General features: G+C 39.5%; 2 protein-coding genes across 2 annotated transcripts in view; one reads left to right on the forward strand and one right to left on the reverse strand.

Moving 5' to 3' along the window:
- The window catches only part of PRKAR2A (protein kinase cAMP-dependent type II regulatory subunit alpha), an 82,852-nt gene that overhangs the window by 26,848 nt on the left and 40,530 nt on the right, over window positions 1-15,474 (forward strand). The window contains exon 2 of the mRNA XM_045530289.1: window positions 3,942-3,977. Coding sequence (XP_045386245.1) covers window positions 3,942-3,977 — 36 coding nt within the window. The remainder of the gene's footprint in view (window positions 1-3,941; window positions 3,978-15,474) is intronic.
- Window positions 7,972-8,504, reverse strand: LOC123623302 (60S ribosomal protein L21). Its single transcript, XM_045530290.1, has one exon. It carries the CDS (start codon window positions 8,459-8,461, stop codon window positions 7,979-7,981), a length of 483 nt encoding a protein of 160 aa, XP_045386246.1. The 5' UTR covers window positions 8,462-8,504; the 3' UTR covers window positions 7,972-7,978.

Consider the following 15,474-nt stretch of genomic DNA (forward strand, 5'->3'; position numbering starts at 1 on the left):
GCTTTGCCCTGTCATAGTGTTGCTTAGATTATGTTTTCCAGGGTTTTATGCCATTTCTTGCTGCATATATAGTGAGGATTTTATTGGCTTGTCCATCACATGTTTGAGTTGAAAATAGGAGAGATCTTTGGAAATGTTCAATTTGTCTAGCATATTCTTAATGTTATTCACCACATATAATTCTTTGTCCGCTCAAAGAACTATGTTTTGATTTTCAGGGTGTGTCAGTATTTAAGGAATTCATTTCATCAGGAATGATGACTTAGTTTTCATTGAGAACTCATTTGTTAATGTTTATGAGGCATATGTTTTCAGGTCCGGTGGTAACCTATTAAGTCTTCTGAATCCCTATCAGTATTTGTTTATAATAGAAAAAGGAGAGCATTTTAGGTACTATTTTGTTTTTTTTTTTTTTGAGACAGAGTCTCACTTTGTTGCCTGGGCTAGAGTGAGTGCCGTGGTGTCAGCCTAGCTCACAGCGACCTCAAACTCCTGGGCTTAAGCGATCCTGCTGCCTCAGCCTCCCGAGTAGCTGGGACTACAGGCATGCACCACCATGCCCGGCTAATTTTTTCTATATATACTTTTATTTGTCCAGATAATTTATTTCTATTTTTAGTAGAGATGGGGTCTCGCTCAGGCTGGTCTCGAACTCCTGACCTCGAGCGATCCACCCGCCTCGGCCTCCCAGAGGGCTAGGATTACAGGCGTGATCCACCGCGCCTGGCCAGGTATTATTTCTTGATGGAAGATTTTCTTGTACTTGTTATGCTAGCTGACTGTTTTGTCTGGTCCACATAAAGGCTGATGTGCTGTCCTGTGAGCTCTCTAAACAGTAGTGAAATTAGAATAAAATGGTCTCTTTGACTGCTGTAGACATTGATTGGCATCCTCTGTGTGCTTTGGCATTGTATCTTGCTCCAATTGCAGCTATTTATTCTGGCCCTGTAAAAACTTACAAGATGTGTACTATTGATAATAATTAAAAATTAAATAATACAGGTTTGTCAGGCAGCATATTTTTACCCATTTTGTTCACTTTTTCATCCATTTATTTATACATTCGTGCTAAATGCCTGACGTCTTTCATTTGTAAATATTTTCCACTGCATTGTCAACACATTTTTTTTTTTAAACTTTTGAACCTATTTCACAGTAACTGATAATGCTTTAGGGATTTAAGAAATAATTTTGTCTTTTTTGCACAATATATGGAAATAGTGATTTTAAGTTTATATTTTTAAATTTTAGCCCAGTATGTTATGAAATAAAGTAAATTTCAACAAATTGTTAGCTGGGCTTGGGGGCTCACGCCCATAATCCCAGTAGTTCGGGAGGCCAAGCAAGATCACATGAGCCTAGGAGTTCAAAGCTGCAGTGAACTATGATTGCGCCACTCAGTCCAGCCAGGGTGACAAGAATGAGACCCTGTCTCTAAAAAGAAAAGAAAAAACTTGTTTAATTTACATTAAAGACTAGTGCCCATATTTAATTTGCCTTGAATTAGCCATATGAAAACATGATTTAGCAATGGAATAACATTGACATTATATCATGTTTAATTTGAAGACCTACACTTAGAATGATTTTTAAAATATTTTTTAGAAGAAAATTCACCCCTACTGAAAAATTGAAAGAACAATGAACTCCTAAATTGATCGATTATTAACATTTTGCTTTACATATTTAAAGAAAAATTTTAATTATGGTAAGATACACGTCACATAAAATTTATCATCTTTACCGTATTTAAGTACTTAATTCATTGGTGTTAAGTACATTCACAATGTTCTGCAACCATTATCACTATCCATCTCCAGAATTCTTTCCATTTTGCAAAACTGAAATTCTGTACCTTTTAAGCAGTAACTCTCCATTCCCCCCTTCCCACAGTCCCTGGCAACCACTATTCTACTTTGTGTCTCTATGAATTTGACTATTCTGGGTACTTCATATAAGTGGAATCATGCAATAATAGTCTTTTTATGACTAGCTTATTTCACTTAACATAATGTCTTCAAGGTTCATCTGTGTTGTAGCATGTGTCAGAATTTCCTTCCTTTTTAAAGACTGAATGATATTCTATTGTATATATCTGTGTGTATACACATTTTATTCATATATATATTAGTGTGTGTGTATAGAAATATAATTTTATATGTTAATTTTTATTTATTTTTTTTTTGAGACATAGTCTTGCTCTGTTGCCCAGGCTAGAATGCTGTGGCGTCAGCCTAGGTTACAGCAACCTCAAACTCCTGGGCTCAAGCAATCCTCCTGCCTCAGCCTCCTGAGTAGCTGGGACTGTAAGCATGTGCCACCATGCCTGGATAATTTTTTTCTATTTTAGTAGAGACAGGGGTCTCGAACTCTTGACTCAAGCAATCCTCCCGCCTCGGCCTCCCAGAGTGCTAGGATTACAGGCATGAGCCACCCTGCCTGGCCCAGTTTTTTATTTCAATGACTACATTTTTTCCCTAAAAATTCTGCTTTTTCCATGTCTCCCTGGTTATTTTTAGTCATATTTCATTCTTTTCTTTATGCTTTTGATTCCTTTTTTTATGTTTTTGATTGTTTTAAACATACTGTTCTTATTTTATAATAGTTCTGTAATCTTGATATCTATCCATTTGTTTCAGGTAGTCCCTGATAGCACCCATTATATGTTTTATAATTTTAGGTTGTGTAGTCATGTTCATTGCAGTTTTCATTACGGAAATTCCATGAGGTCTGTCTGAGTGGAGAGCTTAAACTGGTATATCATCTGTCTACCTGAGTGACAGGCACATGTGTTTCAAGTGATCGAAGGAAACTTTCTCCTATACTCCTCAAGCTAGAATGTAAGCTCCATGAAATCAGGAGTCTTTGTTTTGCTCAGTGATGTCTCACAAATTGTCAAAAACAGTGCATGCCATGTACTAAGCACCCCACATGTATTTGTTGAACTGAATTCATTGTCTTGCTTTGCTAGTGGGTGGATTAATTTTGACTAATTCTTTGATTGAGGAAATAGTGAGAGACTATTGTTAAGTACTTTCTATCAGTAATAACTGTGGTTTTCTTTTGAATTATTGCCTATTTGTTCTAGATGATTACAGTCTTATGATAAATGAACATTTGCCTACTTGCTGGGCCTATTTTTGTTTCCAAGCTCTCACATTAGTTTTGTTTAGCTCTCTGAGCCATCTTCAGTTTGTTTGTCACTAATCCTCGTATTTCTCTTTTTTGGAGAGAGGGAAGTCATGTATTTTTTAAGAAAAAATAAATTAGATTGAGCTTTGGAGGTTAAAAAAACCTTATGCAGATGATATAGTTTAGTAGTGAGAATTTAGGCAACCGTCAGACATAGTATGATAGGTAAAAAGTAAAAAAAAATTAACAAAGAGAAAAATTTATATTTTTTCCCCAACATAAAAACATTGGTACATTTTTCTGATTAATGTATTGATCATGTGCAGGAGAAAACCCACCCAAATTAAGGGGGACAGTACACCTTAATGGTTAATTTATTTTTAACTTTAGTGTAATACTCACTAAATTATTTTAAAATGAAATGTAAATGCTATTATCTAGCAGGTCTGGGGATTATCTTTAAAGAATATTAAAGAAGAGAATTTTACTGCTTTATATCATAACATTACCAATAAATTCAGCAGACTTATTCATTTGGAGTGATACAAAATAGATGGAACATGAATGTGAGCAGAAATAAAATTGCCACCTTGAGTACATTGAAGTTATAAAGAGTTTACTTTAAGTGATATTTTCTATATTGTCTTAATATCACATTGAACAAGTATTTCTGGTTGAGTATGGAAGAAAATGAACTGATGTACTACTTGGTTTAGTTCTGTCGAAAAAGATCTTTGCAAAAAGGGAGAATAAAAATGGGGTCATGTGACATAACGATGACTAAAAGTTGGTGCTTCTTTGTTTTGCAGTTCCAGTTCCTGGCAGATTTAATAGGCGACTATCAGGTACGTGTTCTCTTTCATAACATACTGCTGAAATGCTATTTTAAGATAGGAATATGTTAAATAAAAATAAACTGATCTTTTAAATATAAAGATAAGCTGACAACATCATAGAACATTACGCAAAAAGTAAAATTATCTCTGGTGTTTTCATTCTGTTTTCATTTTAAGTTCTGAGTATATATGCACATATTTTTATATTGCTATAGTTGATGTGGTTTGCATTTAATGTTATTAATATTTTTCCATGTTTATAATTACAGCTTCTAAAAATGATTTTTTTCCTATTCTTTTTATTTTATTTTTTCCACACATGACTAACTCAACGTGACTAGAAATGATTTTTTATACTACTGTTCCTGGTATTCTGGATTATGCTGCCATTAGCCTCTCACATACAAGTCTTTGAGCCACTTGAATTATTTCCTGTTTTGGTGCTAGAAGTGGCAATATGTCAGAGACTGAGCATTGCCTTGGCTTCTTCTGTGTCTTGTTTTCTAGCAACAGTCTACAGATCGGGCTGCAGGGAGAAAGGCACCTTGCAAAGGCCGCTTTTCCACCACCATGTCAATGATATGGACTTTAGATGTAAAATAGTAACTCACATAGTTTTATTTGGCATTTCTTTGGTTAACAAGAATTAATGCTTTACAAATATGGGAAATCTACTCGTATTTTCCTGTATGAGACTAGTTTGGTAATATTTTGCCATTTTATCTGTTAAGATCTAGATTATTTTTTAAATAAGTTTGAGTAAACTGTAAATTTTTTTTTTTTTTTTTTTTTGAGACAGAGTCTCACCCTGGCTAGAGTACAGTGGCATCATCATAGCTCACTGCAACCTCAAACTCCTGGGCTTAAGCGATCCTCTTGCCTCAGCCTCCTGAGTAGCTGGCACTGCAGGCACACACCAACATGCCAGCTAATTTTTAAAATTTTTTTTATTTTTGGTAGAGAGAAGGTCTCAGTATCTTGCCTAGGCTAATCTCTAACTCCTGGCCTCAAGTGATCCTCCTGCCTCAGCCTCCCAGAGTGCTGGGATTACAAGTTTGAACCACTGCGACCAGCTGACTCAAAAAATTTTTTTTTTTTTTTGAGACAGAGTCTCGCTTTGTTGCCTGGGCTAGAGTGAGTGCCTTGGCGTCAGCCTAGCTCACAGCAACCTCAAACTCCTGGGCTTAAGCGATCCTACTGCCTCAGCCTCCCGAGTAGCTGGGACTACAGGCATGAGCCACCATGCCCGGCTAATTTTTTCTATATATATTTTTAGTTGGCCAGATAATTTATTTCTATTTTTAGTAGAGATGGGGTCTCGCTCAGGCTGGTCTCGAACTCCTGACCTCAAGCGATCCACCCGCCTCGGCCTCCCAGAGGGCTAGGATTACAGGCGTGAGCCACCACGCCCGGACAAAAATTTTTAATATATGACTGGTACCTCAAACTCTGCCTGACACATTGTAGGCATTCAGTAACAATTATATTTATTAAGTATATACATTATCTTCTTCCTTTTTTAAATGCTTATTCCTAAGCCAAGAAGGCCTCCCTTTTTTCATAGAGCTGGTAAATATATTTTCTGAATGTTTTTCTTAAAATATTTGACTTTTTGATAAGTCTAGAGTTTATTTGGTAGTACAGTTGGAATGTTAATGTGTTTCCAAATTGCTAGGCAAGTGGTATGTTTCTCATTCTCTCATTCCCTTTTTTTGGCAAGGTTTCTTTTTTTTTTTTTTTTTTTTATTTCAGCTCATTATGGGGGTACAAAAGTTCAGGTTATATATATTGCCCATGCCCCCCCACGCCCCCGAGTCTGAGCTTCAAGCGTGTCCTTTCCTTAGACAGTGCACATTGCACTCATCACATAGGAAGGTTTCTTGATTTTAAATTGTCATATGACCTATTATCTCATAAGACTAGGAATCTCTTTTCTATCCCTCAATCCTTTTCTTTGAGAAAATTGGCTCATTTTTGTTTTCAGAAAGCCTCTGGTAATGTTCAAACACCAAAATCTGTTCAAAGGAAATTGAAGATTTTGTTCTCATGTTGAGAGAATCAATTTCCTGAGAGGAAATAGAGTAGGGATTAAGTTTACTTTGAGACTTACGAGTTTTTATCTTCCATTTCTGTTCATCCCTGCCCTGTACTTCTTTTTTCCTCCCGAAAGGTTAGAAATATCCCTTAACATCTATAGGATAGATCTGGGAGAGAGAGGGTATCGTGACACTTCTCCTGTGGTTACAGATGGTGTTAATTTATGAATTACGGTGTGGTGGTCCTCTGTTAGTGTTACTCAGTTCTTGAACCTCATGGAGGACTCGGACAAGTACATGATGTTATCCTTCTTAGATTTTATGGTTTTAAGATTTAAAATCTTTTCATATCATTGAAATGTTAAGTTAAAATAAAAGATTTTTCAAAGAATCCAAAAGGATGATGCAGGAGAGAAAATATCCTGTAGCAATAGGTAACATTTCTCCAAGTGCAGACTACATGCTAGGTGCACAATTTTAAGGTCTTTCTAGTGCCTTCCTTGTATTGTTGAATATCATCTTCACAATAACACTCTGAGGTACATATCTTGATTATCCCCATTTTACAGATGAAATGGCAGCACTAAACAGAGGTTAAGTAACTTGCAACAGTTGAGGTGATAATGTGCCCAAAGGTAGGATAGGTCCTAATTACTACCTTTTCTATTTCCTTGCACCCTTTAGAACTCTTACTGTTTAGCTAAATCCCCTAAATTCTTAACTGGTTCTCTGAGTGCAGCCTTCATCTTTCCATTGTAGCTGAAGCTGGGCTTTCACTGTAGGCTTCTCAAGCAATGGCTCTTTTCTCTTCTACCTTCCTTGTAACACTGACAGGAAATGGGTGAATGTTTCTATTGCTTCTCTTGGCTGCTTCAAGACCATTCTCTGTCCCTTCTCCCTAAAACCCTCAGTTTAAAACTTCATATAATTATATTCTACCAGCTGCTGTTCCCCCTTGTCATCTAATAATCCTGAGGTCATTGCTTCTTATTTCTACATAGATGATTCTTCCAGTGTCTGGCTTTTCTGTTCCTTGACCTCCTCCTCCCCTCCAAGGATCTTATTTTCCAATCCTCTGACCTCCTTCGGCCACTCGATCCCATGATCATACTCTGATACAACAAGCATTGCAAGTCCTCACACCTGAGTGAGTGATCCCATTCTCCAGCCACTACCTGCTGTCTTCTGAACTCCTTTGCTGTCCTATTTGAACCCTGATAACCCGTTGATCTGCCTCCTCTTCGCTATTCCTCACTTCTTAAATTCCTTGATCAGTGATTATAATCACTCCCTGGCACACACCCTCAATTTACTTTTCCTTTTTTACTTGGTTGGTTTAACCGCACTTTGGTTGGGCCCAATTCTCTACTTACTTTGTGCCTTTACCAATACAGCGGAACTTGATTGGAGGAAAATAGATAGTCCTGCTAACTGATCTTATTTCAGTTCATGATCATTAACTTCTAGTAAGCTCTTGATACCAGCAATCATACTATGTTCCCATGTTTTTTTCACTCTCTGTTCTCCTAGGTAAGTGTTTCATATCTTTTCTCTCTCAAAACTTCTAACACCCCTCCCCCATTTTCAGCAGATGATTTTGTTCTCTATTTAGCCAAGGAAATAGAAGCAACAGAAGAGAATTTCCATAGAGTCCCACCACCACTTCTGTCCTTCACCAGCCTATCAGTCCACAGTATCCACCTATGCTAGATCCCATCTGTTCATCCTTCTAGGAATTAGTTTTTCTCTACTCTGCATAATCTTTATCCTTTATCTGGATTATACTTTTTTTTTTTTTTTTTTTAGAGTCTAGCGGCTTTTATTAGGTTTGTCTCTTATGCCATGAACTCACAGGGCATAGGTTCCAGCAAGGCTCAAGGTCCTTTTCTTATGCTTCTTACAAAGTGTGCCATGCATGGATCCAGTCCCAGCACCTCAGGCTCCTCTCCACTGCTTCTCAAAGTGAGACACCTATTATGCCATGAATTCATAGGGAATAGGTTCCAGCAGCTCGGGCTCCTTTCCATTGGTTCTCACAAAGTGTGCTTCTCTGGGTGGAGCAGGCTGGCGCTTCAGCTGAACCCAGGTACCTTTCTCTTTGGCTTCCTTCTTTTTCTGATCATTTTCCTTCACACGTTTCAGGAAGCTATCTCGGCTCTTAGAGTGCTTAATGTGCTCAATACGCACATTAATCCTCTTGGCAAGAATCTTGCCCTTAACTTGTTTGTTTACAACAATTCCAACAGCATGCTGGGTAACATTGTAGACTCTTCCAGTTTTACCGTGGTAACACTTGTGGGGCATGCCTTTTTGAACGGTACCCATTCCCTTGATGTCTACAATATCACCTTTCTTGTAGATTCGCATGTATGTGGCCAAAGGAACAACTCCATGTTTTCTAAAAGGCCTAGAGAACATGTATCGGGTACCTCTCCTCTTTCCCTTTGTGTTCGTCATTTTGGCGATTTACTGGAAGATGGCGGCTCCGGCCGAAAAGCACTTTTTTTTTTTTTTTTTTTTTTTTTTTTTTTGAGACAGAGTCTCGCTCTTTTGCCCTGGCTAGAGTGCCGTGGCATCAGCCTAGCTCACAGCAACCTCAAACTCCGGGACTCAAGCAATCCTTCTGCCGAGTAGCTGGGACTACAGGCATGCACCACCGTGCCCAGCTAATTTTTTCTATATGTTTTTAGTTGTCCAGCTAATTTCTTTCTATTTTTTTTAGTAGAGACGGGGGTCTCACTCTCGCTCAGGCTGGTCTCGAACTCCTGAGCTCAAACAATCCGCCTGCCTCGGCCTCCCAGAGTGCTAGAATTACAGGCGTGAGCCACCGTGTATCTGGATTACACTTTCAGCAAAGAAAGATACTGTTGGCTCTCTCTTCTTAAAAAATAAAATAAAACTTTTTTTGACCACTCCTTCCTCTACAGCCACCACCCATTTTCTCTCCATACCTTTACAGCAAAACCCCTTGAAGGACTTGTCCATATTTGCTATTTCTAGTTTTTCTTCTTCTATTCTCTCACGAGCCCATTCTAGTAAGACTTTTGCTTCCATAGTTCACCAAAACTCTTTGTTGTTTTCTCACTCACATTCTTCAGACCTTCATTTGAAGGACACCTTCTCAGTAAGGCCTGTCTCAAATTTACTCCCCGCCTTTCCCAAAACATGCATACACAATCTGTCTCCCTCCCTTAATTTATTTGCTCCTTAGTGCTTTATCTATCTTAACTTATTTATCCTATTTATTAACTAGTTGCCTATATTAGAGAATAAGTTCCATGAGGGCTGGGAATCTTATCTGTTTTGTTCATTGGTGTATAGTTAACACTTAGAACAATATGAATATGTAGAACAATATGAGTACGTATGGATGGGTAGATGGATGGAAGGGAAGGAAGGAATCGGGAGAGATTACAATAGGCATAAGAAATTAAATACTACTTAGAGGGAGGCAAAAATTGCACTAGAGGTTGAAAAACATGGTTACTATTTGGCTAGTACCAGAAAGGATGCATTCTAAGTTGAAGAGTATTATAAAGACTTGGGAGTTGAGCTGGACCTGGCTGCTCTGCTTATAGGGGAGGAGGTAAAGTAAGGTTGGAAGGAGAGATGGGGCATGGGGCTCCTGATGTGACCCAAGGACCTAGGTAAAAACTAGTTGTGTGAGGATGTGTACTATGTCAAAGACTGCAGAAGAGACTTCTCTAACACTTCAGGGCGACTGAATAAATAATAATCTGGAACATAAAGCACTATAGAAGAGGTAGCAGCTAAACTGAGTGTCTCCTTTGAGCCCAGTCCTGTTTTTTAAATTTCACTTTCTATTATTTACCCTTAACAGCTGAGTAGTGGATGGGTCCAAGCCCAGACCCTAGTATGTATATCTTCAAAGGCATGTTGTTCTCCTCCTTTTTTTTTTTTTTTTTTGAAACAGAGTCTTACTCTGTTGCCTGGGCTAGAGTGCTATGGCGTCAGCCTAGCTCACAGCAACCTCAAACTCCCGGGCTTAAGCAATCCTGTTGCCTCAGCCTCCCAAGTATCTGAGACTATAGGCATGCACCACCATGCCCGGCTAATTTATTCTATATACCTTTTTAGTTGTCCAGATAATTTCTTTCTATTTTTCAGTAGAGATGGGGTCTCACTCTTGCTCAGGCTGGTCTTGAACTCCTGACCTCAAGCGATCCTCCCGCCTTGGCCTCCCAGAGTGCTAGGATTACAGGCGTGAGCCACCGCACCCAGCCTGTTCTTCTTGATGCTGCTCTTTCTTGCAAACCACTGGAATTGAAAAGCTGTGCCTTCCAAGTTATACATTCTAGCAGAACAGTCCCTCTACATCTGTGGTCCTGCGCCCCCACTCCCCATGGGTTAGGAACTGAGGTAAACAGCAGGAGGTGAGCGAAGCTTCATCTGTATTTACAGCTACTCCCTATCGCTAGCATCACCACCTAAGCACTGCCTCCTGTCATATCAGCGGTGGCATTAGATTCTCATAAGAGTGCAAACATACTATAAACTGTGCATGGGAGGGTTCTAGGTTGCACACTCCTTATGAAAATCTAATGCCTGATGATCTGAGGTGGAGCTGAGGCTGGGGAGCAGCTGCAAATACAGATTATCATTAGCAGAGATGTTTGATTGCACAGAGACCATAAAAAATCAATTGTTTACAGACTCATATCAAAACCTTATCAGTGAGTAACAAGCTGCATCTGGTGGCAGGCTTTATAGTGGCAAGTGAGTTGATGTACTTCAATTGTACAGCTGCATCTGGTGGCAGGCTTTAAGTCAGGTTTTTGGGTCACATCAGGAGTCCCATTCCCCATCTCTTTTTCTTTTTTTCTTTTCTTTTTTTTTTTTTTTTTTGAGACAGAGTCTCACTCTGTTGCCTGGACTAGAGTGCCATGGCATCAGCCTATCTCACAGCAACCTCAAACTCCTGGGCTCAAGTGATCCTACTGCCTCGGCCTCCCGAGTAGCTGGGACTACAGGCATGCGCCACCATGCCCGGCTCATTTTTTCTATATATTTTTAGTTGTCCAGCTAATTTCTTTCTATTGTTTTAGCGAGACGGGGTCTCGCTCTTGCTCAGGCTGGTCTTGAACTCCTGAGCTCAAACGATCCTCTTGCCTCGGCCTCCCAGAGTGCTAGGATTACAGGCGTGAGCCACCACGCCCGGCCCCCATCTGTTTTTCCAACCTTACTTTACCTCCTCCCCTACAAGCAGAGCAGCCAGGTCCAGCTTTAAGTCAGAATCTGACACTTATTTTCGTCCACATGTGGCACGCCCATTATTTTATTTACCACTTCCATCTGCACCTCTCTCCTGCACTGCACGCTTGTCTCAGTCACAGTTTTAGTAAGCCCACAAGCTAACTCTAGCAAAAATGAGTGAAAAACAAACATCACTGGAGAGCTTCTTTGAAAAGGGGGAAAGACCCAATGATGAGACAGCAGAAGACTCTAAGACTGCCAACAAAATGAAAGCTGCATTTAAAAGAAAATACCAAGAATCCTACTTCAGTTATGGATTCATTGCAATAGTTGATTCACATTCTCCAAACGTGCTTTGTATAATATGTGGCAACCGGCTATCCAACGAAGCTTCACCATATGGAGACCAAGCACCCTGTGTTAAAATTCTTGAGTTTTTCAAAAGAAAAAACATGAACACGAAGAACAGAAGCAATTGTTGAAAGCTACCACTTCATCAAATGCGTCTGCACTGAGAGCATCATTCTTAGTGGCTAACCACATTGCTAAAGCTAAGAAGCCCTGTACCATTGGTGAAGAGTTGATCCTGTCCTGCTAAGGACATTTGCCGTGAACTTTTAGGAGAGGCTGTAGTTCAGAAGGTGGCATGGGTTCCTCTTTCGGCTAGCACCATAACTAGACGGAATTGATGAAATAGCAGAGGATAATGAGGCACAATTGTTAGAGAGGATTAATGAGTCACTATGGTACACAATCCAGGTTGATGATATTGACAACAAGGCGACAGTGCTTATTTTTGTGGCATGTATTTTTCAGGAGAATGTGCATGGGATATGTTATGTGCATTTTTGTTGCCAGCCAACACCACAGCTGCAGAAGTATTCAAGTCTTTGAGTGATTACACATCAGGAAAACTGAATTGGTCATTTTGTGTTGGTATATGCACGGATAGAGTGGCCGCCATGACTGGACAGCTTTCTGGTTTCACTACTTGGTTAAAGAGGTCGCTTCTGAATGTGAGTCTGCGTACTATGTCATCCATGGAGGAATGCTGGCTAGCTGAAAAATGTCACCTGAACTAAACATTTTGCAAGATGTGATTAAAATTATCAACCACATTAAAGTGCATGCCCTGAACTCACATCTGTTTGTCCAGCTCTGTGAGGATGGATGCAGAGCACACACATCTTCTCTTATACACAGAAGTGAGATGGCTTTCTAAAGGTAGATCACTGGCCAAAGTTTTTGAGTTATGAGAGCCACTCCAGAGATTTATTTTACAAAAACAATGACCACTGGCAGCATATTTCAGGGCCACAGAATGGGTCGAAAAACTTGCTTACTTGTGCAACATATTTAACCTGCTCAGTGAACTCAATCTGTCAGTTCAGAGGAAAATGACAACTGTGTTCAAGTTGGCAGATAAAGTGGCTGCATTCAAAGCCAAACCGGAATTATGGGGGTGACAAATGAACATTGGGATTTTTGACATGTTTCAAACCTAAGCAGAAATTTTGAAAGAGACTGAGCCAGGGCCTTCTTTCTCCCAGCTGGTGCATGATCACCTATCTCAGCTTTCAAAAGAGTTTGAGCATTACTTCCCAACCACAGAAAAACCCCGAACTTGGAAGGAATGGATCCAAGACCCATTTGTGAATAAGCCAGGTGAATTGACTTTGTGCGTGCTAGAAGATCAACTGCTTGAGATCACGAATGACAGTGGCCTTAAAAGTATGTTTGAGACAACTTCAAATTTCCATACATTCTGGATTAAAGTCAAGACAGACTATCTTGAGATAGCCACAAAAGCACTGAAAAGCCTGCCTCCATTTCAAACAGCCTACCTTTGTGAAGCAGGGTTTTCTGCAGTGACAGCAACCAAAACAAAATTACAGAGTAGACTGGACATAAGCAACACACTTTGGGTGTCACTGTCTCCCATTACTGCCAGATGGAACTGTCTAGATGCAGGAAAACAAAACAAGTTCAGGGTTCCCACTGATTCTGCATTATGGTGAGTTGTATAATAATTTTATTATATATTACAATATAATGATAATAGAAATAAAGTACACAATAAATGTAATGTGCTTGAATCATCCTGAAACCTTTCCTCACCCCAGCCCACCCACTGAATCCTGGAGTTTGGAAGAATTGTCTTCCATGAAACTGGTCCCTGGTGCCAAAAAAGTTGGTGACTGCTCCTTTACATCAAACGATAAATCCACTAAATGAAGACAGTTCATGGCTTTCTTGATATAGTCCCAAATTAGTGTTAACTGTCTTTGAGTTTGAAATGTTAGTGTGATTCTATTAATTTCAAAACCTCCTTCATAAAAAAAAAACAGTTTTCATTTATTAAATATTCATTGAAACCTCAAAACACATTAATCAGAAATTTGTGTATTTGCATCCTGCCACATATAGGCAGGGAATATCCTGACTCTAGTGATGACTGTGACAGTCAACAGAACAGGCCAGTGAGAATCTGGTGCCATGTTGGTCACTCATTTCTGCAAGGCAGATGCTCTTCACCAAACATCCTTGCCCCTTTAAGGCTGCATGCTTACAATATACTGAAATACTGATATTTGTCTTTATATCCTTTCACAGTATGCAGTATTTTTTCCATCCATAGCTATCTTCAGCTGAAATATTACTAAGCATTGCTTAAAATAATTTAGAAACCCAGTGTTATGAATTGTGTACCCCCCAAATTCATAGATTGAAGCCCTAACCCCAATGTGGTTGTATGTCTAGATAGGGCCTTTAAAGAGGTAATTAAGGTTAAATGAGGTCATAAGGGCAGAGCCCTAATCCAATAGGAATAATGTCCTTATAAGAAGAGGAAGAGGCAGGGCACAGGGCTCACACCTGTAAACCTAGCACTCCCAAGGTGGAAGGATCACCTGAACGCAGGAGTTTGAGACCAGCCTGAGCAAGAGTGAGACCTCATCTCTACTAAAAATAGAAAAAATTAGCCAGATATGGTGGCCTGTGCCTGTAGTCCCAGCTACTCTGGAGGCTGAGGCAGGAGGATTGCTGGAGCCCAGGAGTTTGAGGTTGCAGTGAGCTATGATGATGCCACTGCATTCTACCCAGGGTGACAGAGTAAGACTGTCTCAAAAAAAAAAAAAAAAAAAAAAAGGAAGAAGAGGATGAGATACCAGGAGTGTATACTTACAGAGAAAAGGCTATATGAGGCCACAGCAAGAAGGCAGCCATCTGCAAGCCAAGTAGGGAGGCCTCAGGAGAAACCAAATGTGCCAATACCTTGATCTTGGACTTCCAACCTCCAGAACTGTGAAAAAGCAAATTTCTGTTGTTTAAACCACTGAGTCTGTGGTATTTTGTTATGGCAGGGCAGCACAGGGCCTAAGGCTTGTGACCAGGATCTGTGCTCATTTCTTTTTTTATTTTTTAATCTTAAACACAGTTTTTTGTGGTTTTGCGTTTTTTGTTTTGTTTTGTTTTGTTTTAGTAGAGATGGGAGTCTCACTCTTTTTCAGGCTGGTCTCAAACTCCTGACCTCAGACAATTCTTCCACCTCCCAGAGTGCTAGGATTACAGGCATGAGCCACTGTATCCGGCCAGTGCTCATTTCTTTATAGAAATGAAAGGGTTTTCTCTCACAAGTACATTTTATTTTTATTTTATTATTGTTATTATTTAGTAGAGGATTTCTCAGCAGAAACAAGTACAGTTTAATGATTCACATTTCTGGATGAAGGAGGCACCAGTTAAAATTTGGAAGAAATTGTGCTGGATAATGTTTGTCATCACTTTGTGTAGTATCACAATACTGAGTAGTGACATCTTCTGGAGACCTACAGCAAAATAAATTCCCTTAAACAAGGGGCTGTGCTGCTGTTTTAATCTTCGTTTTCAATAGGTCTTGAGCATCTCATGAGACACCGTGTAGTCCTTGAGGCTGTATAGAGGATCACACAAACTATGGGCCTTCTCCAGGTAACTTGTACACTGAGACAAGCTCCCTGATACACAGAACCATAGGGGCAGCAACAATAAGTAGGCACTTAAAAATGGGTTTTTACATAGAAAGTGAGGAAAGTAATTTGGGACCAGGAAATAGAGAGATTAGGTGGGAACAGAGGAAGAAGGCAAAGGAAGGTGAGTCAAGAGTTCAAAAGGGAAAAGGGGGGGAAAAAGAACATTATGCTAAGTAAGCCAGTGATAAAAGGACAAATACTGAGGTATCTAAAAAGTCAAATTCATAGAAACAGAGTAGAATGGTA

The sequence above is a fragment of the Lemur catta genome, chromosome 18 (assembly GCF_020740605.2).
Source record: "Lemur catta isolate mLemCat1 chromosome 18, mLemCat1.pri, whole genome shotgun sequence".
NCBI classification, from domain to species: domain Eukaryota; kingdom Metazoa; phylum Chordata; class Mammalia; order Primates; family Lemuridae; genus Lemur; species Lemur catta.